This window comes from Triturus cristatus, chromosome 5_2 (genome assembly GCF_964204655.1).
Source record: "Triturus cristatus chromosome 5_2, aTriCri1.1, whole genome shotgun sequence".
In the NCBI taxonomy this organism is placed as follows: domain Eukaryota; kingdom Metazoa; phylum Chordata; class Amphibia; order Caudata; family Salamandridae; genus Triturus; species Triturus cristatus.
Genome location: NC_140588.1, coordinates 701419551 through 701443114, shown reverse-complemented (window position 1 = coordinate 701443114; position 23564 = coordinate 701419551). Strand labels below are relative to the sequence as shown.

Here is a 23564-nt window from a genome sequence, read left to right as displayed (position 1 = left end):
GGGTGGTACAATCTCTGCTTTCATTTTCTTTCCTTTGTATGTACTTTTAAGCAACAACATGTTTTTGTTTTACTTTTAATGCTTATGTTTGTCAAAAACATTAAAAAAGCAGACTTGCTAAGTCCAGACTTAAATACGTATAGACTTTGCCAATGCTTATTTTTAACATGCAGCTGTACACTGGTTCATATGGGGTGATACTGCGTGGAAGTTGAGCACAACAATTAAGATTTAAATTCACAGGGAAAACATAATTTTATCAACGTTGTAAAAGCTTTCAATCTGCAATGGGGTTCTTCATCACAATTCTGGCTGTTACTCAAGCTATATTTTTGATAGTTGTGACATTGTGGCCTACTGGCTAGTCTTTAGTTTTTATTTATTATTTTATTTTCTCCTATATACTTTTGTGGCAGGATTTAGGAAAATAAGAACTGAACGTGAGTGCACCAGAGACCCCTCCCAAAAAATAATATGAAAGGCTTTAGATTAGATTGTCTGGTGATTTCTAGGCCGTGCTGCTGTACCTTCCTTGTATCTAGCGGCATGGTGTTTTAGAGATTTTGTTTAATTTTTAGGTCTCCTTTGTGTCATGTGGGATTATATGGGATGAAAGCGATAACTCAAACACCCAAAACAGCTCATGTAGGTTTTCAGTTTTAGATACTAGCAAAGCAGAAGTGAACCTAGGTTTCTTCCAATTGTGATTGCCAATGTGACTCGTTAATAGTTTGCAGCAAAGGCCTTGAAATTTAACACAAGCTAAAACCCTGGACTGTCAATCAACAGATAAAACATAAGGTATGCTAAAAGTATGTGAAACATAAGATTATTTTTAAGTACATTTTTTGTAATTGTGCACATATGATCTGGGGTGTAGGTACTTTTTGTGTTTAGAAGTGTATTTATTTTACATGCCTAGAATGGAGATGCACCATGTGGCATTTTGGGAGAAGATTCTTCATTGCAAGTTGCAGTGTCTTAGTGTGTTTTAGCTTTACTATATTCAGTGCATAGTCCTTTTCGACTTTGGACTAATATCTGATTGCGGTCTTGTGATGATCAACAAGTGGTCCAAAGTACAAGTGGTAACAAAGTAGCAGGAATGTTCTTGGGGAAAGGAGTATTTTTAATATGCATTAATGGCTTTAATGCTTTGTGACCCATGTTTTATGTTTTTTTCCTCAGTATGCAATGTTCCTGTCCGTTATTTTTCTAATTGAACTAATTGCAGCCATTGTGGGATTCGTCTTCAGACATGAGGTTAGTCCTTGTGTGTCATAAATGTACAACATTTTCCCCCACCTTAGTTACGTTGTATTAATTTGAAATAAATGTTTTGTAGTTGGTCTGTAGTTAGTACTGGTCTCAGAAGCTGCTCTAAATGGTTTCTGTTTAGCTGTCAGTAATAATTAAGAGAACTACTGCAAAATGGTTGTTAACCACTATTCATTAAGTACACACTACATAATCCTAGGACATTCACTAATGTACAGTGCCCACAAAGCCTATGCTTCTTTGAATTGTTTTCAGATTTTGTTATCTTTGCCTCCAGGGAGTCATGAATTTTAATGCAAATTTGTTTACACTTCTTTGAAACCCATGCTTCACAGTTGTAAGAGGGAATGTTTATATTGAGGACAAGTGTATTAAGTATACAAAACGTGAACCCTGTAATTGATTAGGTGTCCACCTCTTTAGGTAATACTTGGTGGAAGTAATTACTGCTGTTTTGATAGATTTCTACCTTGTTTGCTTGCCTCTTTATATCAACATTTTACAGTTTTTCTTCACATATCTGTCCAAGAGCTGTAGTTTGTTAAAGAACCTGAGTGGACAGCAATCTTGAGATAATGCCACAAATTAAGCGTTGAGTTTAGGTCAAGTCTTTGACTAGCAAGCTCTACAAAATTAACCGTTTTGTTCCTTTGTCACGCCAAGTGTTTTTTTTAAACTGTGGACTTTAGGCATGTTTTTTACGCTGAAAGTTTAATATCCACCCAGTTTCAGCTTTGCTAGATGGGAGCAAGTATTCCTCAAGGCCTTTTTTGTACTTTGCTCCAGTCATAGTCTCTTCTATACTTATAGGCTTGCACCAACACATTGCAATGAGGCTTCAAAGTTCAAAATTTGTTTTGGCAGACCACAACTTATTTTTCCAAGTGGCAGCAGAGTCTCCTGAGTGTTATACATACTTAAAACAAGACTTAAGGTGGACCTACTTGAGTGAACATTACCCTTATTCCACCCTACCATAACAGGTGCATGCTTTGACCAGTATTGGCTATAAAACTTGCCATTGGGATTTCGGTGTTTTCCTTACTGTCTCGTCCTGTTTGGAGGAATGGCTGGAAATAGGCAAGGCCTTCGTTGTGCTGCACATCTTCACTTATTAATCAAACGTTTGGCTATGCTTCAAAGCTGCTGATGGCTTTTTAATGTTTTAACTGTTCTTTTCCTTTCCACAACTTTATCCCAGCTTTGTAGTGTTCTACTTAGATTAGAGCACTTGTAAGAAATGGTTAATTTATTTATCCTAAAATCTTCGGAATCCCAAGAATGTAACTTCTGTGTGAATTTGAAGTCAACTGCCCACACCTGAGCTAATTTATGATTGGTATTACAAAGGGCCACGACTTTTACCCATCCAAACTTTTTATTCGTCCCTTTGATTGTTGTTCAAAAATTCTTGCTGCTAGTGTTTAACCCTTCCTTTTTGTCCCTCCTTTTAAGCTTTCGAAACCCTATTTTAGGGTCTTAATCTCTGCTCACTGCTTTTTATTTGTTTGTTTCAGTGTCCTCAAAATATCCTTGCTAGCAAGTGGCCAATCCTGCTTCGTTTTCCCACCTTTTTGACTTTTGTTCCCTCCCAGGGCGCAGGGACCAAGTGCTGTGTAAATGGTATAATATGCCTCATACAGTCTTAAACAGTGTCCGTTTTTGTAAATATTGCAGTGCATCATAAGATGCGCATGGAGCAAGTACACCATTGTAATGGTCACAATCCTATTTGTATCCTGTTAGAGTAAAGTGCTTTAATGGCCTGTCCTGTAAAATCGCAATGTAAAGGTTTTCAAAGTATATAGCAACACTACAGTTTAATACGGTTTCTATTTGTTTGATGGGAGGTTTGCATTAAAAGAGCAAAATCACTGGCCCTGGAACACTTCGCATCAAAAGCATTATTTACATAATTGCTGAAGCTCGTTCCCTGTCGGACCATCACCCAGGCACTCATCCTCTGTCTTTTCTCTCTCTCCTGTGGTCAGTCTCATTCTGACACACACTATCTGTTCCTCCTCTCTGTTTCACTCATTCTCTCTCTCGCTTCCTCTATCCCTCTTTCACGCATATACACAATTTCTTGCTCTTTCTATCCCCCTCTTCTCTTTCTCTGTCACCCTTTGTCCTTCCTGCGGGTATCATTCTTTCTATTCTATTGCTTTCCTCTCATACTAACTGTCTGTCTTTCTCATATGTTTATTTCTTCCCCTCTCTATCTCTGACTTCAATGCTTCCATATATATATTTTTTTAAACATCTTTTTTATTGATTTTGCTCAGTACATCTTCCTTACTCACACATTACAATAGCATGACCACTCTCGTTTTACAACATCAGCTTCCATATTTATTATACTGATTTCTGACGCTGTCCACACAGTTCCTAATGTGCTCTATTGCCATAAGTGCAATCTGGCATCTGTGGATTCTTCACTAGTGTCCATCCACTGCTCCTGTTGACATTCAGGTACCATTTCCCAATCTCCACCCTCCCATTGTTTATGTCCAGGCCACATACCAAAAAAAGGCTAGAACAGGCAGAAAGGACAAAAAAACAGTAGAAGACATTTTTTATCTTAATTCTTTTTAGGTCTCGCCTGAGCCAGTGCATGCGCTGCTCTGCTAGACACTTAGTTAGTGGATTTTTAAAGTGCTACCAGAGGCTTTTCCTGGCCTCAAGCTTGTGTTCACAAGCGCGTGCACGCGCGCAGCCGCCATGTGGCTTTCATGGCTCATTAAGCCTTGCTCTCCCAAGCGCCTCGCTCTGCCCCTCCTCCACCACAGAGCGCGTCCCTGCCATCACTTTCGCTTTCACGGCCGTGCAGCTGTGAATGCTTGTTAATAGTGATATAATCACTTGATATAGCATTGCATAATACATTATAGAAGTATGATATAGACTGCATGAACTATATTCTTCAAGAATATAACTTCGTATGTGTTTCCCTCGCCTTACCACAGGGGCTTCTCCTGAGTAGCTCGGCATAGCTCCTCCACTAGAGTTACCTGACTACATGGCACTATAGAAGACAAAATATAACGTTGATTCCCGGGTGCTGTGCATTATCTCTAATAGTGTCATGAAGGGGTTTTACTGACACAATAAACCATGAGTCCAAAGGACGCCTGTATCGCATGTCACTAGATCACTATTAATTTTCAGTTGCATAACGCTCACAAGAAGCTCCATCTACGCTGTGCAAACGCTTCAACGCACATTCTTTATACTGCTTCTCTGCAGAGGTAAGAGACGCCCAGGACCACGTGGCATTGAGACAACACCATAAAGACTGTCACTTTTATGTAATAGCTTATTCTAGTTCGTACCCTCTAACCTTGACCTCATTAGCAGCTCTCTTTCTCGCCTCTACTCTCTGCTGCACACACAAGCACAGCAATACGATCAGAGCGCTGTGCGTACCTCTAACCTTCAATATCAGCTTGGTGGGTTAGACTCTCAGTTGCAGTGGGATATTTCCGTGATTTTTCTTTCCTTTTTTTTTTTTAACAAAGTTTGACTTTATTGTACTTGTCAACTATCCATTGTGTAATCCGTATGTGTACTGAACACTGACTAAATATTTTTTCAAGTGCATGTCCATAGTTAACTAGTTAAATTCATGGTATCTGTCATGTTTCACTCCTCTCTCAGCTACAAAATAACATTCAGGAGGCTGGAGAAATAGCTCAACGAGTTGCAAGTCTGCTCCTAAAAAAATTTGTCACAAGTTTGAATCCTGGTGTGGCACACTCGGCCTTTCATTCTCATGAAGGCTGTATATTGTGTACCGTGAACTGGTGAAATACCTTATTTTCATCTCATGAAGCTATGTGTAAAAGACAACGTATTCAAGTCAGTTGCACCCAACACAAAAGTGGTTGAAGAAGGGGAGGCTGATGGTTGAGGAGGTGCATAGACTCCCTCCCCCCCCCCAACCCTCCACTGTACTCTTCACTTGAAAAAGGCAGATGCGGTGAGAGGTTTTGATGTCATGAGAGCCACTTTCTGCTCACTAAGCACAACACAAACTCTTCCCATGTAGCCTTATTTGCTGCTATCACCCTTCCACCCATTCGTAGAGATGCTATTGAAGCTTACGTATTTACTGTCTCCCGCTGTGCCCCACTACACGGTCAGCCGGACTGGCTGTGACGGGCATTCCCCCGGTGGTCCGCCAGGGTTGGGGGCCGGTTTTGGGCACAGGGCCGTTTTTGCAGCATAGCTTCATTAACGGCCCCTGTAACGAAATCGGCCGAAACCGGCCGTGGCAAACAACTCGGCCGCACCCCCAACCCCTTGAGGGGCCGGCCGAGCACTTTGCCAGGGCCGGTTATGGTACCCAGTCCAGCACACGTGTCACTATAAGGGAACAGCTCCAAATCACTTCAAGCATAGGCCACACTAAACACTTCAGCCACGCATAACCTACAGAGTAGAGTGAGTGCTACCCGTCCGCTCTAAGCACCTGTACACCTTGTCAGGGAAGTTTTATGTTAACCTGATGTGCTGTATGAAGGTAACTACATACAATTCAGTGCAAGACTATGTTTCACCTCTCTCTTTGTCATGCCTTTGAAATTAAAGGTGACACCTCACTCCATAGAAAAAATAATGTTTGCACCTTTGACCAAGCGGAACCAAAGTTGGAGAAAAAGACCTTCAAAGTTCAACTTTCACCTTACCAAATTTTGTGACGATCTGTCAAAATGGTTGAAAATGTATAAAGGGCCCAAAGCCAGTGATCTTTTTTATTGTGAATACCAGGGAATTGACATAAGTGTCCTTGCATGCGAGGAACTCAAACTCTGCTCTGTAAAACTTCCACAAACTTTGAAGGCAGGTAGTGTTTGTCTCCATTCACTGCCTTTCCTTGGTAACTTTGCTTTCAGGTGTTTTTGAGTTGTTAAGCAAACACCAAGTGTCCGGTGCACATGCCCCAGTGCTGTATTTCTCTGTAAAGGTTTATGAACAACAGATAATGCTTCACAAACAAAAGAAGTTGAAGACCTGATGCATGCATCAGGTCAGCACATGGAAATTGTTACATTTACCATAAATATTTGTGAACAGTATTTGTCAAGAACATATTGACAAATCACATTCACAATGACAAATAACAATCAATGCAATGCAGAAACTCAGTGTGAGAAAAGCATACTCAGGAAGGGCCCAAATATCAAACCTACCTCACTAGTAGTGACAGGATACAAATGATCTTGTGTTAAAAAAGATTGACCTACTACAATGGTTGCAAATATCAAACTAAACACATCAACAGAATTAGCGTGGGTGAAGCCATCACCCTCTCGACCCCAACAGTTACACCTATAACTCATACACACAGGCCTCGTTTCGTGGGATTCAAAATTCAAACATATTTTAATGTTTGCGAACATCACACAAAACACATCAACAAAGACAGCATGGCAAAAGCCTTTTCCCTGGTGGCCCTGCCTGTTAAGCCCACTACATACACAAAGAAGCCAGGGGATATGCTGGGTTAAAAAATAAAAATATTAATGTGTCTGAAAACATCAAACAAAACGGTACACACTACTGTGTGATTTTAGTTTGTGTATTCTATGCTGTGGTTTTACCTTTTTGTCTGTGTAATTCTATTTTTTTTCTGTCAACTTAATATATTTCTTCAAATACTGCAATTTTATTCAATGAATTCATATATATTTGTTTTAGTTAAATACGTTTTTATTGAAGATTAAAAGTGGTAAATAGTAAATTGTCAGGTAAAGCAGACTGTTTAGATGAAATACAAAGTTAAAAATCCTATTTTAGTCGAGGGATCCATAAAGAAACCAGCATTGGTATAGCCAATAGGTCTCGCCTTTGGGACCTTATAAGTGTTTATCCATGCAACAGTTGATGTTGTTGCACCAAAGATATTGTGCTGCATAACTAAATACTTATAACGTCCCAAAGGCGCCAGACCTATTGGCTATGCCAATGCTTGTTTTAATAGGGTCGTTCAGTTGTGCATATTGTCTTAGTTATATATAAGGTACCAAAAATGCTTATAACACTTTATTATAACTTTTCAACATGCTGCAAAGCAACCACGCTGCTCTGCAAGATGGCTTAAAGACATTAGCAAAGCCAATTGCTCTGGCTATACACATAAGGTCCCAAAGGCGCGATCTATTGCCTATGCCAAATCTTGTTGTATCTGGTTTTCTCCCATAGAGCACTGGCCAGTTACTATTAAAATTAAACTTCTGTTTGTGTGCATTTGGGGAACTATTTTTTCTTTGATTCCTGTTCGTGTCACTTTCTCGTGTCTTCAGTGGTTCAGCTTCGGCGCCCATCACTTAATCTCCCCCCATCCTGTTCAAATACTGAGATGAAATGTTAGGTACTTCAGGCGCTGTTTTCGAAATAGCCTCTTTAATTTTCTCTGACTTTAAAGTGTGAGGATTTCCCCCATGCCCCTTCCACTTCGCAGCTTGTCGCCTTAGCGAGCCTCGGTCATCGGACCTTCAGCAGCCCAACCTTGCAGCACAGTTAAGGGCAAGGCTTGGGCAGCTCTCTTCACATTTTCTCTGACGCTTGTTTATGTAATGTCAACTTGAGCAACCCAAAGGTATGGGAGCGCTATACATGAGCACTAGTTTTCATTACACTATGTCGGATACATGAGGCACAGGGTCAGACTGATTTGCTTATGGCCATGTTTGAACTGGGGTGGCAGAGTGGGCTAAAGAACGGTGATGGATTAAACCCAGATCAGTTGACTGGGGGTGAGTGCTTGCAATGTTCAACACTCCGTCCATCATTTCCTTTGGTTTTTGCTTTGTTTGCCATAAGTTGGCAGGGTATGCTCAGACGTGAGTCCCTTGCTCACTTTGCCACTGGATTCAAGCAAGCCTGGCTGAAGACGGCTGAAATGCCAGAAACAGGTCCTAGGAAGCTTGTTTCCGGTCCAGGGAAGACATGGCTTGGCAGTTCGGGCTGGACTGTTCCCATGAGGCACAGGGTCAGACTGATTTGCATATGGCCATGTCTGAACTGGGGTGGCAGAGTGGGCTAAAGAACGGTGATGGATTAAACCCAGATCAGTTGACTGGGGGTGAGTGCTTGCAATGTTCAACACTCCGTCCATCATTTCCTTTGGTTTTTGCTTGGATACATTTTTGGTGGCATTTTGATTGAGCGCAAACTCGACTGACCCAGAGGTATTGAAGCGCTTTACAAATGCACAGTTACATTACACAAGGTCAGATAAATGTTTTTGTTTGTAGGTACGCGGAGATTGAGTGATGACGCCGCCCCTGTTTATTCATTATTTCCCCATTACGGGACAGATGGAAGCAGCATTCCTCCCTCCGACCTCCTCCCATGACGCTGCATTCCTGCCCCTCTGCCTCCTCCTGTCATCCTCACCCTCTCAGAGCTCTGATTTCAAAGCACATTCACGGCAGGTCCCCAGGGACTGAGAGTCATTTTTAGGTCTCTCGCGCTGCATAGTAGAGACCTTTAATAATCGGTTCCCTTTTTCGCCCCAAAACGTGCACGCGTTGCGTTGCATTGCTTTGAATGGCAACGCGTGCACGTTTGGCGATTCCCTTGCAGGAGCAAGCAGCGGCGCCATATGTTAGCAATTATCGTGCCTTGCTGCTCGCTCCTGCAAGGGAAACTGGCTCAAGCCCCCTCCTCTCTCCCCTCCCCCTGCTGCCTCCTTTCAGTGTGAGGTGCACACGCTTGTTTAACCTGGGTTAGCTGGGGTGCTCAGCTTACACCTTGTTTCCTCAGTTCAGTGACATCCTACTAATAGTAGCATTAATTGTTAGTGGGGCTTTCACTGTAAGCATGTGTCACTGTCATCACTAGTCGGCCACAAACACTAATCATTGGCGCCCCTAGTTTTTTTTAATTATAATTCTTTTTATTAATAATAGGAATCAAGGTTACAAGGCAAGAATACAATGCAGTCAAATGTCTTGGTTGAACATGATACACATATTAGTACAAAGCATGATCAATTGGCTATGGGTGATTTGCGCATTTTCTATATTGGTACCTCTTGAGCTGGTAACAGTGGTGGGCTGCAGATAGTCCCTCTATATTCATTCCATTCGTTCCAAATGCAGACCCATTTCCTAGGACATCCCCTGGCCACATAAACATATTTTTCCCGGAGCATGCACCAGTCCATGTCTTTCTTCCAGGCACTCACTGGTGGAGCCTGGGACGCCCCCCATTTCTGGGCTATGTTACGTTTCGCTATCATCAGCCCCAATGTAACCCAGGCCATCTGTGTGTTGTTTAAGTCAGTGGGCTCCCATACATTCAGTAGGCATCTCTTAGCTTCCAGCGGGAGAGCCTGATTTAACACTTCCCCCATAACCTCATGTATTTTCTTCCAGTACCTCTGGACCAAGGGGCATTCCCATAATATGTGTAGGAAGGTGCCTTCGTGTTCACAGCCCCTTCTACACCCTCCATCTGTTGCTCTGCCCATTCGTACCATCCCGGGTCCTGTGATATAGACCCGGTGTAAAATTTTAAGTTGTATCAGCCTCCATTTTGCAGCCATGGCCACTTCCCGCAGTGAGGACACTGCTGCCACCCAATCTTCCTCGTCTAGGATTATACCATCCCCTTCCCACTTCTCTCGCAGTTTCATTAGGGGGTCTGCAGAATGGTTAACTAACTTTTTATATGTAAGCGAGATGGCCTTTGTTGGAAGATAGCCATCCAGGAGTCTGTCCTCGAGGGGGGTGGCTTCAGGGGGGGTCTCCCCATTTGGGAGACAAGAGTGTAAGGCGTGAAGGACTTGAAGGTATCGAAAGTGTTCTGTAGAGGCAAGTTCGTACTCTTGCTGTAGGGTGGGAAATGACTTGACCTCCCCCTTTACCCATAGGTCGCCCACTTTTGAGATGCCTATGAGGTCCCATTTGTCAAAGTCTTTAGTGGACCAGAGGTGCCTGAGTTGCTCCGAGGCCCATATTGGCGTCGCCAGGGTTATCTTGCGGTCCCATTCCGTGCTCCTGGTGTCTGCCCTCCAGACCTGTACTGATCGTTTGGTTGGTCCGGTTAATTGGCGTTCCCAAGCGCTCGAGTAAAGCGCTCTGTCATAGTTCCCACCAGGCAGTAGCTACCGATCCATTGCATATCCCGGATCACCCGCTTGTCGATAGGTGCCATGGTTAATGGCAGCCAAATGTGTTGCCCAATAATATTTTTTGAGGTCCGGGAGGGCGATCCCCCCCCGTCGTACCAGGAGAGGTTCAGTTTGGGCAATGCAATACGCGTTTTCTCGTTCCATAGAGGGCGGCGTTGTAGGGTCTCAATCTCTTTGAAGTAGCTAGCGGGGACCAGGTCCAGCGAGTTTTGCAGGACGTAAAGGAACCTGGGCAGGGACATCCTCTTAAATAGGGAGGCTCTGCCCAGCAGCGAGAGCGGGAGACCCATCCAGCGCTCTGAATCTCTTTTCAGTCTCTGCAAGGGGGGTAACAGATTTCGGGCGAATCTGTCAGCAGAGTTAGTGGTTATATAAATGCCGAGATATTTAAAGCCCTGTGTGGTGATCTGTATCGGGCAGCCCACAGGGAGGCCTGTAAGGGGTCCCCTAAGGACATACAACACTGATTTGAGCCAGTTTATGGTGTATCCCGATTATCTACCGAAGATGGCAAAGATATCCAACACTGCTGTTAGCGAGGCCTTCGGAGAGGCCAGGAACCGCAGAATGTCGTCCGCATATAGTGAGATGCGGTCCTCCCAGAAGTCGGCGCCCCTAGTTTTTAATAGACCAATCACTGATCGTGCAGCACGAGCTGAATCCACGTCACTGCCGCCCAGTTACTGAACCACATCTCTAGGGTGAGCTCCAGTATTAGTGGACCCCACTGTAACAGCGCAACAACAGCTCAACAGCGTTTTCCTCGTTTCACAAACGCTTCGTGACATCGACGATTTGCTTGTGGTTCACAACTTGCTTCCTTTTTCACACACCCTCAAAAAAACTGTGTTCAAACCCCATCACAGGTCCTCCTCCAGCTTCTTGTTAAACAAGCGAGTTACTCTGTTTAAAAGCTCACACTTTCAATTTAAAACATTTGTCAGTATAAACGCGTAACTTTATTACATGGCTTGCCCACCCGCGGTGAAATACACAGAATAGCTCGTACTTTCAATTACATATTCACAGCTGTTTGACGGGTTACTATGACTTGCTTCCCTGTTTTACGACTCTCCCCATTTAGGAGTGAGTTAGTAAAATAATAATAGCTGAGCTCAGGGAATATACTTGGCATTTTATCGCCACCCTTGTTCCGATTTCCGCTGGCAAATGCCCTTAAGAGATTACTGTCATTGTAAATAATATGAAAAAGTAAAAATGGCAGAGCACCAAGAGAAGATAAAGGCACCAGATTAAGGTAGGAGTCCGGGTGAATGTGGCCAGCTGCCCGGAGAATGGTGAAGGAAGCCGAGGCCATGTGAATAGTCGGCACGTGACTGAAGTGGGCGTGGCACTACATGCCACCATTCTATGGCAAAACTCACGTTTCAAGCCACTAATTAGCTGAATGATATCAGTTAATGACATCACATGACCTCTTTCTAAAGGAAGGTGCCACGGGAAATGACGTACATGCCATGGAGACAGGTCAGGGGAAATGACCCCGTGGGTCTGAGGCAGCTCACAGTATGAGCCGTGTGGCCAGCGTGAGCCTCCGTAACTGACTCTCTGTAGAATTCTCTTGTACTTGTACCGGTCATCACAAGGCATGGTAGAGCACCGGAGCCTGTGAGAACCTGGCAAGGCTGCTTGCACCTGTGCACCGGTCCTAGACCATGGGAGCCACCTGATACACTGCTAATGCATAAGAATGCCACAAAAAACACTCACCGTTTGTTTTTTTTCTCCTTGGAACAACTCCGCGTTCCATGTCACTGTGTATTTGCTTACTTGATGTTTGTACAGGGCTTCAACATTGAAAGGTTAGTGTATTCGATTTGACACAGTTGTGAATTGCGTTTTAAAATCCTGGCTTTCCACAGTGACTAAATTGTGTGATCATGGACAAATTCGTTTTTTCCGTCTGGTCTCGGTTCTCTTCTCTGCATTTGTGCTTGCTGACAGGCCTTTTAGCCTGCTTTGTATTCCCAAAAAATACGCCCCTTCATTCAATTCCATGCAGGAAAAAAGTGTTTCTAGGCTCTTGCATAATAAGATAATGAAACGAATTTCCGGCCACTTAGAATAGTTGTCAATTGCAACAACAGCAAACCTGGAATTAGCTGGAAGCATATTAAATGGACCAACTAGATCTATACCAATTTTTTCCCAAGGCCTATTGGGTAACTCAATAGGTTGAAGAGGAGGAGTACGAACTTTAAGACTTTTATCTGAATTTGAACAAATGACACAATTTTCCACAAACAAATCAACATCTCTGTCCATCTGTGGCCACCAAAAATGTTCACAAATCCTTCTTTTTGTGAGCGTCTTTCCCAAATGAACTTTATGAGCCCCTAACAATAATCTTGCTCTCAATATGTCAGGAGGAACCAACCTGTCACCACGTACAAGCAAACAATCTTCAACAGAGAGTTCTGAGGAAACTTTGACAAATGTCTGGAGAGAGAAATCCACATTCTTCTCCCTAGGCCAACCTTCCTTTAAGTATTTTATGACCTTTCTTAAAGGAAGCGGTGTATACACAGTAAAGGGGACCGTGGCAAATAGCTTCGGCAGCAGCGGTAGAGGGAAGACGGGGGAGTTATCCTGTTAACCTCGCACGATTCGCTTTGAGGGTGCATGACGTAGCACGTCGGCGCCATCTTGTGGTTGCTTGTGGAAAATAGGCAAAGAGCTACTATTATTAACAACCTTGCGCGTTTAATTGACTTCAAAAGGATGACCTGCAGAGCCAGTCTCCCATTTGGATGCAGATATGGGTGCATTAGTCCTCTGGGCTGTTTCACTCACATTGGAGCTCAGCATATACTATTATCTGAAGTGCCTTTAACCCTTTAGCTGTATATATTTCAAATGTCCTCCGTACCCCTTTTAAACTCTGTATTCTGTCTGTGGCTCAGATGAAGTCTGTAGCCTCTGTTTCCTTGTTGGTGTCCTTTGCTATCCTGGATTTACTTCGTCTTTTCAACTTTAAACTTTGAAACTGAGAGATGGACACACACACACACACACACACACACACACACACACACACACACACACACACACACACACACTGGCACGAGAAATTGTTTCTGTAATTTGATTTTGTTGAAAGAACATACTGTTAGTACAGCGCGCCTTACCTGAACGTGAGACCAATGGAATCAGCCCTGCTGCCAGTGTGGGCATACCACTGCAGTCCACTTTTCCATGTGATTTGAGCTGCATTTTAAGTTTCTTTTCACCGCAGGCGGTGAGGCGGAATTACTGAGGTACACCTGGCCTCCTCAAAAAGCAGTAGGATTGCAGGCACAAATCGGTAGGCAGCAGTGGCGGCTGGGCATATAGGGCAACCAGGCACTGCCCGAAGGGCTGGTCTGACAGGCCAGTCTGTGGGAATGATGTTTGTCTGTTTTTGGGCCTATCTTGTGGTCTGCTGTTCCAGTTTTTACTGTTGATTTACCTGACATTAAAACATAGATTGTAGCAAGCACACATGCATGCAGTTTGCCATACCTTGCTAAACCCCCACGGAGCGTATCTTTACAAGTTTACAACTGCCCCTTTTTGCAAACCTGGGCCATTTTTATAGCTATCTAATTTAACGGGGACCACTTTTATTTTGGTGCCCAAGGCTGTTTTATGTCCCACTCTGACTCTGGTAGGCAGTAGGTAGGGCTGACAAAAAAAAGTGATAGCCTGCCATCCAAATCGGTAGAGTTGGCAAGTATGGCAAAAGGGCCTGGTGATGCGCGACTACTCAAAGGTGGAGTAAGAAGTGAAGGCCGAACCAAGACGGGAAGTGCGAGCCAGCTGACTACTAACAGACTGAAACAGGAAGGGAGGTTACAGCTGGCTAACTACTGAAAGGCCGAACCAGGAAGTATAGTCAGAACTGGCCAACTGCTAAATAGCCGAACCAGGAATTTAAGACAAAGACTCCTAAACTCGGAATAACAGAACGAAAGTACGAATCCATGCTAGATTTTCCAGATATCCATGCAAGACACTTTTACATCCAATTGCTCTATATAGTACTCATTTGAATGAATTAGTAGTTATCCCGACAATCTGGCTTTTATCTGGCCTCCTTGGATTTATATTACACTCCTCCGGTTTAAAGTAAGAAACATAACATTTGTGTTTCAACAAGGTGCTCAAACATTTGCTTATGTGAAGGTTAGGGGAGAGGAGTTGGCCTTGCGGCTAGAGAGGTTGACCTTGAATCTGGGGAACCCGGTTCGAGTCTCGGCAATGACGCTGAACATCCTGTGATTCTAGGCAAATCACTTAATCTCCCCGTGCCTAACAAAAACAAGCATTGGCATAGCAAATAGGTCTCGCCTTTGGGACCTTATAAGTGTTTAGTTATGCAGCACAATATCCTTGGTGCAACAACATCAAGTGTTGCATGGCTAAACACTTATAAGGTCTCAAAGGTGAGACCTATTGGCTATGCCAATGCTTGTTTATTATATAATGTGAACTTGAGTCACCCAAAGGTGTTGGAGATGTTTTCATGGGCACTAGTTACATTACACAATGTCAGATTAATTTTTGGGGACATTTTTATAGAGAATGAACTCGACTTACCCAAAGGCATTGGAGTGCTTTACAAAAGTTCCAGTTATATTACACAAGGTCAGGTTAATTTGTTTGGTTTTAGGTGCACAGAGATTAAGTGATGCTGACCCGGTCCCTGTTTATTCATTATTTCCTCTCTACCTGAGAAATGGGAGCATGTTGTTGTTTATTGCTATGTCCAGTGCTCCTATACCCAGGGGGCTGGGACAGAGGGTGGGGCTTGCTGGTAAACAGATGGTGCAAGCAGTATATTGAATGGAAAATTCTGGAGAAGAGTGCCTGGTGAATAGAGGCCTGGGGGAGGAGGAGTGATGTGATGTCACCGCCATTGTAGAGTACTTTACTGCTTTTTCTTCATATGCTGTTTAATACTCTAGTGATGCAGCCGCACACAAAATGTTATAGTGCTGTTGACTTGCTTTGAGGCCCTTGTCTTTCTGTCTGTGCATTAAAAAACCTTGGCATGTGTCCATAAATGTTCCCTGAGCAAGCATGAATTCCTGAATCACACCACATGACTCCGTGTGTAGCAATGCCCAAGCTTTAGGCCTTGTCAATAGGAATGTCTGTTAGCCATGTTGTCTAGCAGCACGCAGGCCACATCATTTTTTTGTGTTAGAAGGTGCAGGATAGTGAACTCAACATGGGGGGGCGAAGAGACTCTGCGTCGGCTCAACATCCTGTGTTACTTAGCTGTTAGGGACTTTGAGCAAGGGTGAACAGCAAATGTGCTGCTAGAACATGACTAAAAGACATTAACATTGACAAGGCCAATAGCTCGAGCATTGGTGCCGCCTATTGGCTTTGCCAGTGCTTGTTTAGATTTTTTTACAAACTTGTGAGACTCTCGCAGGATACTGAAAATAAGGAAGGAGTAGGTTTTACTGTAGGAAGAAGTTTTAGTGAAGCTCATTGGCTTGGGAAGAATTGTGAGTAGGGTTAAGGCTCTTCCCACGCCCTACTATGCACACCTATCATCCAGGACAGGCGGGTCTCAGCGGAGAAGCCAGTACCTTCCCACACCCTAATAAGCATACCAGTCATCTCTGAGAGGGTTTTTTGAAAGGAGAGGCCAGTCTCTCCCCACATTCTACTACACACACACATCACAGAGAGAGGTCTCTAAACACATCACGCCAAAGTCATGGAGAATACCATCAACCGACAGTTCACTGAACACCGAAAGAGAAACAACCTGCTAGATGAATCCTCTCCATACTCGACAGAGGAGAATCAGTGACCTTGATCTCCATCGACCTCTCTGATGCCTTTGACACCGGATCCCACCACACTCTCAAGAGACTGCACCAGATCAGAACTTAAGGGAGACGCACTCTGATGGATCGGGTCATTCCTCACGGGTCGCACGCAGAGAATCCACCTACCCCCTTAACCTCGGATCCCACATGCGCGATCTTTGGCATCCCTCAATGTTCATCCATCAGTCCTACCCTATCAACACCTACATGACTCATCCAGCCAACATAGTCAGAACCCACAAATTCCAACCCTTGTATCCTACGCCAGCAACACCCAACTCATCGTCTCGCACTCAGCTGACCCCTCCGCCACCAAGACCAACTTCCACAACTGCATGAAGAACGTTGCTGTCTGGATGAAGGACAACTGTCTAAAGCTCAACACTAACAAGATCGAAGTACTGATCTTTGCCAAACATGCCTCCCTCTGGAACGACACCTCTTGGCCTGCTGAACTGAGACCCAATCCTACACCAAACAACCCACCAGCAACCTCGGCATCATTCTGGACAGCAATCCTACCACCATACGACAGATCAACACTGTCTCCTCTGCCTGTTTCCAACTCTCCGCATGCTCTGAAGAATCTTCAAATGGCTCCCCTTAAGCACAAGAAAGAGTCACGCAAGCCCTAATCGCCAGCCATCTGGATACAGCAACCCACTGTACGCAGGAACTTTCAACGAACTCCTGAGAAGGCTCCAGATGATACAGAATTCAGCGGCTAGATTGATCCTTAACCTGCCCAAACGGACCTACATCACCCTACACCTGACTCCTCATTCAGCCAATTCAAACTATTGACACGCACCTATAACCAAGGGCCAGCATACACTGACCACCTCCTGAAATTCCATCAGCCACCCAGAAATCTTTTCTCCGCCTTTCACGCCCAGACACCACCCCTCCACCCAAGCCCAGTGGAGGCCCTTTCTTCTCCCACCTTGCCGCCAAGTCCCTCTACACGTCCTTACAGCACCCTCGCTAACGGACTTCAGGAAGAGACTCAAGACCTGGCTTTTCGACTGAGTCCCGCATCCCAGCTCCTGGATACCCTCATGGGTGACAAGCCACGCTCTACAAATTTGATTGCTTGACTGACATCCAACTACGCTCACCTGTCATCTGAGAAAGCGGTCTGAAAGGAGAAGCCAGTCCCTCCCCACACTGTATTACACACACATATCATATGAGAGACATGTGCGAAAGGAGAGGTCAGTCCTTCCCTGCACTCTACTACACCCACCCATTATCTGAGAGAGAGGTCTGAATGGAGAGCTCAATCCCTCCCCATACTCTACTACGCATGCCCATCATCTGAGAGAGGGGTCTGAAATGAGGCCAGCCCCTGCCCCCTCCCTTCTATGCACACCTGTTATCTGAGCGGGGGATCTGAAAGGATAGGCAAGTCTGTCCCCTCACCCTACTATGCACACCTGTCATTCCATAGAGAGGTTTCAGTGTATTACAAAACAAAGCTGTCACCTTTTAAAACTGATTTGTGTGCACAGGATATATTCTTCAGTCATTTTAGCATGCAGAAGTCCAAAAATAATACATTTACTTAAACAAAAAAACTAAAATTCACTGAAAAAACCAAAGCTTATATTAAAGTTCTAGTTAAGTGTGATTAAAATATCTTTCTTTCTTTCAAATCTTTTTTCAGCTCAAAGCCATAAAAGTACAAAAAGATAATTATGTAAAATAAAAAAACTAGAATCATAGAAGCATATACCATAAAAACAATAAAACCTATTTTAAACGACATAATTGGAGAATATGAATTTAAATCCCTACGGCCATGCCATTTCATAAGGTCAGTAAGAGAAGCACAGAGTTATACAAATACCAACTTATTCCACATGTTCACAAAGTGCGAGTGCAAGAGGGAGGAGAGGACCCTAAACTTTCTTGGTGTAAACAGTGACATTCATGGATTCTCAAAGTGCTAATGCATAAAAGGGGAAGAAGCCTCTAAAAGACCCTAAGCTTTCTTGATGGCCAAATGCAATCAGTGGCAACAGCATCTCCGGGTACTTTCTTGGGGAAAACAAATGCATCTTAATCCATGGCTTCTCAAAGTACAAGTGCATAAAAGGGGGAAGAAGCCTGTAAAAGACCCTAAGCTTTCTTAATGGCCAAATACGGTCTTGGGTTCCAGCATCTCAGGTTACTAGTAAAGGGGGAGAACAGGATCACTAGGAACCCTCTGTACTACAGTGGTATCAGGCCCCACAATAGACTTGAGAAGCATGTGTGTGGTCCTCTCCATCACCTGGAGATATCGAGAGACAGCAAAGACCATACTTTGTCTTGTCATATCTGAAAATGCGGAAGGCGTCAACATGATTTCTCACCCCTAATATTTGGCACACTGGGAAAATCCATTTTTTCCTACCCTTGACATAAGTACCACAAAAAAAAAGACGTGTGCCACAGTTTCCCTACTGGCACCACAGGTGGGGAATTCCCACCTATCTCGTTCCTGATGACGGCCACAGCATGAGGTGAAGGAAAACATGGGGGGGTGGGGGTCTTAACAAAACTGAAGATAAAGTTTCCTGGCTCCCAAAGGTTCAATCTCGTCAAGGACCGCTCATCCTTAAACTCATCCTTCACCACAAGGATGGCGTCAGACAGTGGCCCGAAAGAGGATTGTGACTGCATCAGATCCAATTTATGCTGCCATAATTTCCTTTAATAGTATTCTTACTGATGGACCCAGCTGTCATCCGATCTTCCCACCGTGTACCAATTCCCAATTTTCTCAGTGTGTCTCTGAAATACCATTATCCATGGAATTTTACTAGAATCTTACGGCCCCAAAATCTCCTCCACACTACTTACTCTGTTATTCTGGGGTATTGCTGTTTGGGACAAGCCTATTGAGATTTGCTTTTTGCCATTGTGTGTACTCGCTCAATGAAGACTTAAACATTAAAAAGGTGTGTAAGAGGATTACTTCTTTTATGTTAAGGTGTCTAAATTTGGAGTCTGTCGGTCTTGCCCCTTTTTGATGGGTCATCCCATAACTTTTTGCTTTCCTCCTGTATTTTTTCTGACCTGTTTTTTTTGTTTTGATTTCATGACTCTGGGCAATTCACCACTGCTGATCAGTGCTAAAGTGCATGTGCTCTCCCTGTAAATTGTTGTTATGGATTGGTGTTTCCATAATTGGTTGATTTGATTTACTAGTCCTTCTCTAGCACAGTGCACTGTGTGTGCCCTGAGCCTGTACATCAAATGCTTTTAGTGGGCCAGCAGTACTGATTGTTCCACCCACATAAGCAGCCTGTTAATATGACTCCGATCTGCCATTGCAGTATCTGTGTGCAGTCTAGCACTGCCATGTCGACTTGGCAAGTGTACCTACTTGCCAGGCCTTACTCTTCCCTTTTCTTACGTTAGTCACTGCTAAGGTAGGCCCAAGGTACCCCTGTGGGCAGGGTGCAGTGTATGTGAAAGGTAGGACATGCCCTGGTGGGTGTGGCATGTCCTGATAGTGAAATACTGCCAATTTCATTTTTCACTATTGCAAGGCTACCTGTTCCCTTAGGATAGAATGGGTAGTTTGTTTATAACATCTTCTAAACATAACTACCCCTGGGAACAAGGTAGGAAAATAAAGTTTAGTATGCCTGAGCTCAGAATGTTAAAAGGCATCTTTTAGTGAGGGAGATGTTTACATTCTGTGTTTGAAAATACCACTTTTAAAAAGTAGGTATTTTCTTGCTTAGCCATCCACTGTGTCTCTGCTGGGATGTGTATTGACTGTCTGGCTTTTGAGTGACAGAGGCTGGGAATGTGCAGTGGTTCCAGAGAGTCTGGATGAAGCCGGGCTGGGCTGAATAGAACTGGGCTGCATTCAGAGTAGGGGGAAGAGTTCTCACTAGCACCTGAATAGGTCCGGTCTGCATTTAGAGTGGTGGTAGGAGATTTACTTGCACCTGAATAGGCCTGTCTGCCTTCCACAATGCTGTCTCCACCTCCTGCTGGGCAGTTGCAACAGAGAGGACACAACTGGTTGTGGCTGGGCATAGAGCTTCTCGAGCACCAGAGAACAAAGGAATTTCTGCTATAAAAGTGGGGCCCAGTTCCCTGAACTTTAGATCACTGCTGAACTAAGGAACGTGCCAGAAGCAGAACCAGGAACGCTGGGTAAGGAGTACTGCCCCAGTGCTGTTGGGGTTGGCCTGCAGTGGTTACTTCTGTCTGGGGTGGGGAAAGGACTGAACTGTGCTGTCATCATCCTGCTGTTAGAGGTTTCTCCAAGTGATTGAAGTAGAGCTTGCCTCCAGTTGGAAGTCTCAGGGATAGAAAAGACTTAACAGATCACTTCTGAGAATCAAGAGGGACCTTTGCCAAGGAGAAGAGCCGAAGAAGCTGATGAGGAGTACTGCCCCTGTGCTGTTTGCTGTCTGGGGTTGGCCTGCAGTGGCTACTTTCTGCCAAGGAAAGGGAAAATGACTTTGCTGTTTGCTGTGCCCCCTGCTTGAGGAAGATCTCCAAGGGCTTGAAACTGAGCTTGCCTCCTGTTCTGAAGTCTCGGGGACACAACGACTTCACCACCAACTCGCCTGAACATCCTTGCTGGGAGTCCTGGCCTGCTAAAGTACCTGCTGTTGTTTTTGGACCTCTGGAGGCTGTTTTCTGCTGGGAAAGTAACACAACTTCGAGAAGCGCGACGCATCCGCACCTGTTTCCCACACATCACCGAAGAAATTGTCGCCGCGGCTCAAGGAATCGCGGCATCAAGTGCACCAGTCTCTGAACTCCAAGATCAGCGCACTGATTCTGACGCAAGCTCTGCTGTGCAGTTGCAAGAACTCGCACATCGTCCCAGTAAGAAACCGACTCATCACTTGCCCACGCAGAAACCGACACATCACCTCTTCACTGGTAAGCAACCAACGCATTTCCTCCCCCGGAGCAAGGAATCTACGCATCACCTTCCCTGAGTGGAAGGAACCAACACATCACCTTCCCTGCAACCATTTTTGTTTGTGTGCGCGACGCATCCAAGGTACTTTGTGTGAAAAGTGTTGCATCTGCAATTTGCTTTGAACTGAACTATTACTACCTTTTGAAAGTCCTATTTTGATTACTGCATTGTGGATTTTTTTCTTTTTGGTCTTGTTTGGTTTCGATAATTACTTTTTTTTTCTAAACTGGTGTGTCGTCCATTTGTAGTCTTTTCACTGACATACTATGTGTTCACAAATGCTTTACACACTACCTCTGAGATAAGCCTGTCTGCTCGTGCCAAGCTACCAAGGGAGTGAGCAGGGGTTATTTTATGGTTAAAATCTGTTTATTGAATGTTAACAACATACAGTGCGTTCGGTATTACAAGAGCTGTATCGCAGCCAAAGTACATTTTAAATGCAAGTCCCAGCTAGGCGAGCGTGGCATATGAGGAACGTAGTAAACTTAGTTGAACATAACATAAAACACAAAGGAAACCTATCATAACCCCTCCCTCCACCCCGTCCCTTGTCCACTAAAGAAACAGATGTATTCAGCGATTGAGTCTTGCTACTGAAGTATGGATGTTACTTTCCGGCCGTCTGTGGGTCAGAGAGCCGAAGGAGGCGAAGATATCTTGGACAGGTGATTTCCCGGAACTCAGAGGAAAGAGACAAGAAGGGTTGCCAGAGCTCGTTGAATGTGGACCCCGTCCCTGCGAGTGTCAATGTCAGCTTCACCATTCCTAGGACATGCCGCAGGCGGTGTAGCCACCCTGTGAAAGTAGGTAGTTGTGGGGAACGCCAGTGAACCAATATATTTTGTATCGCCGAGCCCAGCGCTATCGCCATCAGTCGGCCCCGACTGGACTTGAGCGGATAAGTCAAGGGATTTGGGATGCCCAGTAAAATATAAGCTGGGAAGCGCTGTATTTGTGTGTCCAAGTGCTAGTCTACCTCATCCAGTACCTGGGTCCAGTATGTCTGAAGATGCGGACAGTCCCACAACAGATGTACTAACGTGCCCACTTTCCCACAACCCCGCCAGCAGTCTGCTACTTGAGTGGGATCTATTAAGTGAAGACGCTCAGGAGTGTAGTACCAATAGGTGACCAATTTGGTGAGAGTTTCGGTCAACCCCATATGATACGCCGAGTGGCGGGCTCTATGATATATCCTCTGCCATTCTTTGTGACTGAGTGATCTGCCCAGGTCTCTCTCCCATCTTGCGCAGCTAGCATTATACAGGTGCGTGTGTCTGTCTAATAGCATTTTGTAAAAGTCCGAGATGAGTTTTTTGTCCGAGGTGAGGGTGACCAGCCACTTCTCGTAAACTGAGAGGCGTCTAACGGCAAATGGCTGCACCTGGGTGTGGAGGGCCCAGTGTCGGACCTGGTAGTATCGGAGCCTTTCGGCTTCGGGGAGTCAGTACTCTGATTTAAGTTGGTGGAATGTTATAATCCCGTCTAGGCCGAAGAGATGGCCTAAGGAGCGGCACTCTGAAGCTCTCCACCGGTTGAAAGCTGCCACGTTTAAGCCCGGTTGAAAGTCAGGATTCTCGAGTAATGGGGTGAGTGGCGAGGGAAAAGAGGAGAGGTTGTGTTTGATATTGGTCTGATCCCACGTTTCGAGAGTAACCCGGGTAATGTGGGACGCGTATAGGTTAGGTGGTCTGTGTATCCTCCGGAGGAAGGGGATTCCCTGTAGGGGCCTGGCGGCCACTGCCTAGTCTTGGAGTAACCAATGTTTCGCCGGCTCCACTCGACTAAATGACGCAGTTGTCGCCTGAAAATAAAGGTGAATATCTGGGACACAGACCCCTCTCTTCTCCGGCGGAAGCATCGTCAGTGCCTGCTTCATTCATGGTTTATGGCCGTTCCATATAAACTGAGCAAGTTCTGATTGAGTCTGTTTTACCCAACCCTGCGGAGGTCCAAGAGGTAGGGTTTGGAACAGATATAAGATTTGGGGGGAGGATAGTCCTCTTAACTGCCGCTATTTTACCAATCCAAGAGATTGGATAGTGCTTCCATTGGGTCAACTCCTTACGGATTGTCTGCCGCAGCTTTGTGTAGTTGATGGCTACCGTGTTTGGTAAGGATGGAGCTAATTGAATTCCCAAGTAGCGAATCGTGTTGGTTGCCCATTGAATGGGATGAGAGGTCTGGAGATACGCGCGGGTGGACAGCGTAAGGGAGATGTCAATTGCGATCGATTTATCCATGTTCACTTTGAACACGGAAATTAGCGTGAAGGCTTCTAATTCTGCAAGGCATGCTGGGAGTGCGAGAAGCGGAGCTGATAAGGAGATTAGGACGTCGTCAGCATACA

At 44.7% G+C, this 23564-nt stretch overlaps 1 protein-coding gene across 1 annotated transcript in view; it reads left to right on the top strand.

The window, feature by feature from the left end:
- The window catches only part of TSPAN6 (tetraspanin 6), a 165712-nt gene that overhangs the window by 49999 nt on the left and 92149 nt on the right, over window positions 1-23564 (top strand). Inside the window, exon 3 of the mRNA XM_085607789.1 lies at window positions 1189-1263. Within this exon, the coding sequence (XP_085463915.1) occupies window positions 1189-1263 (75 nt within the window). The remainder of the gene's footprint in view (window positions 1-1188; window positions 1264-23564) is intronic.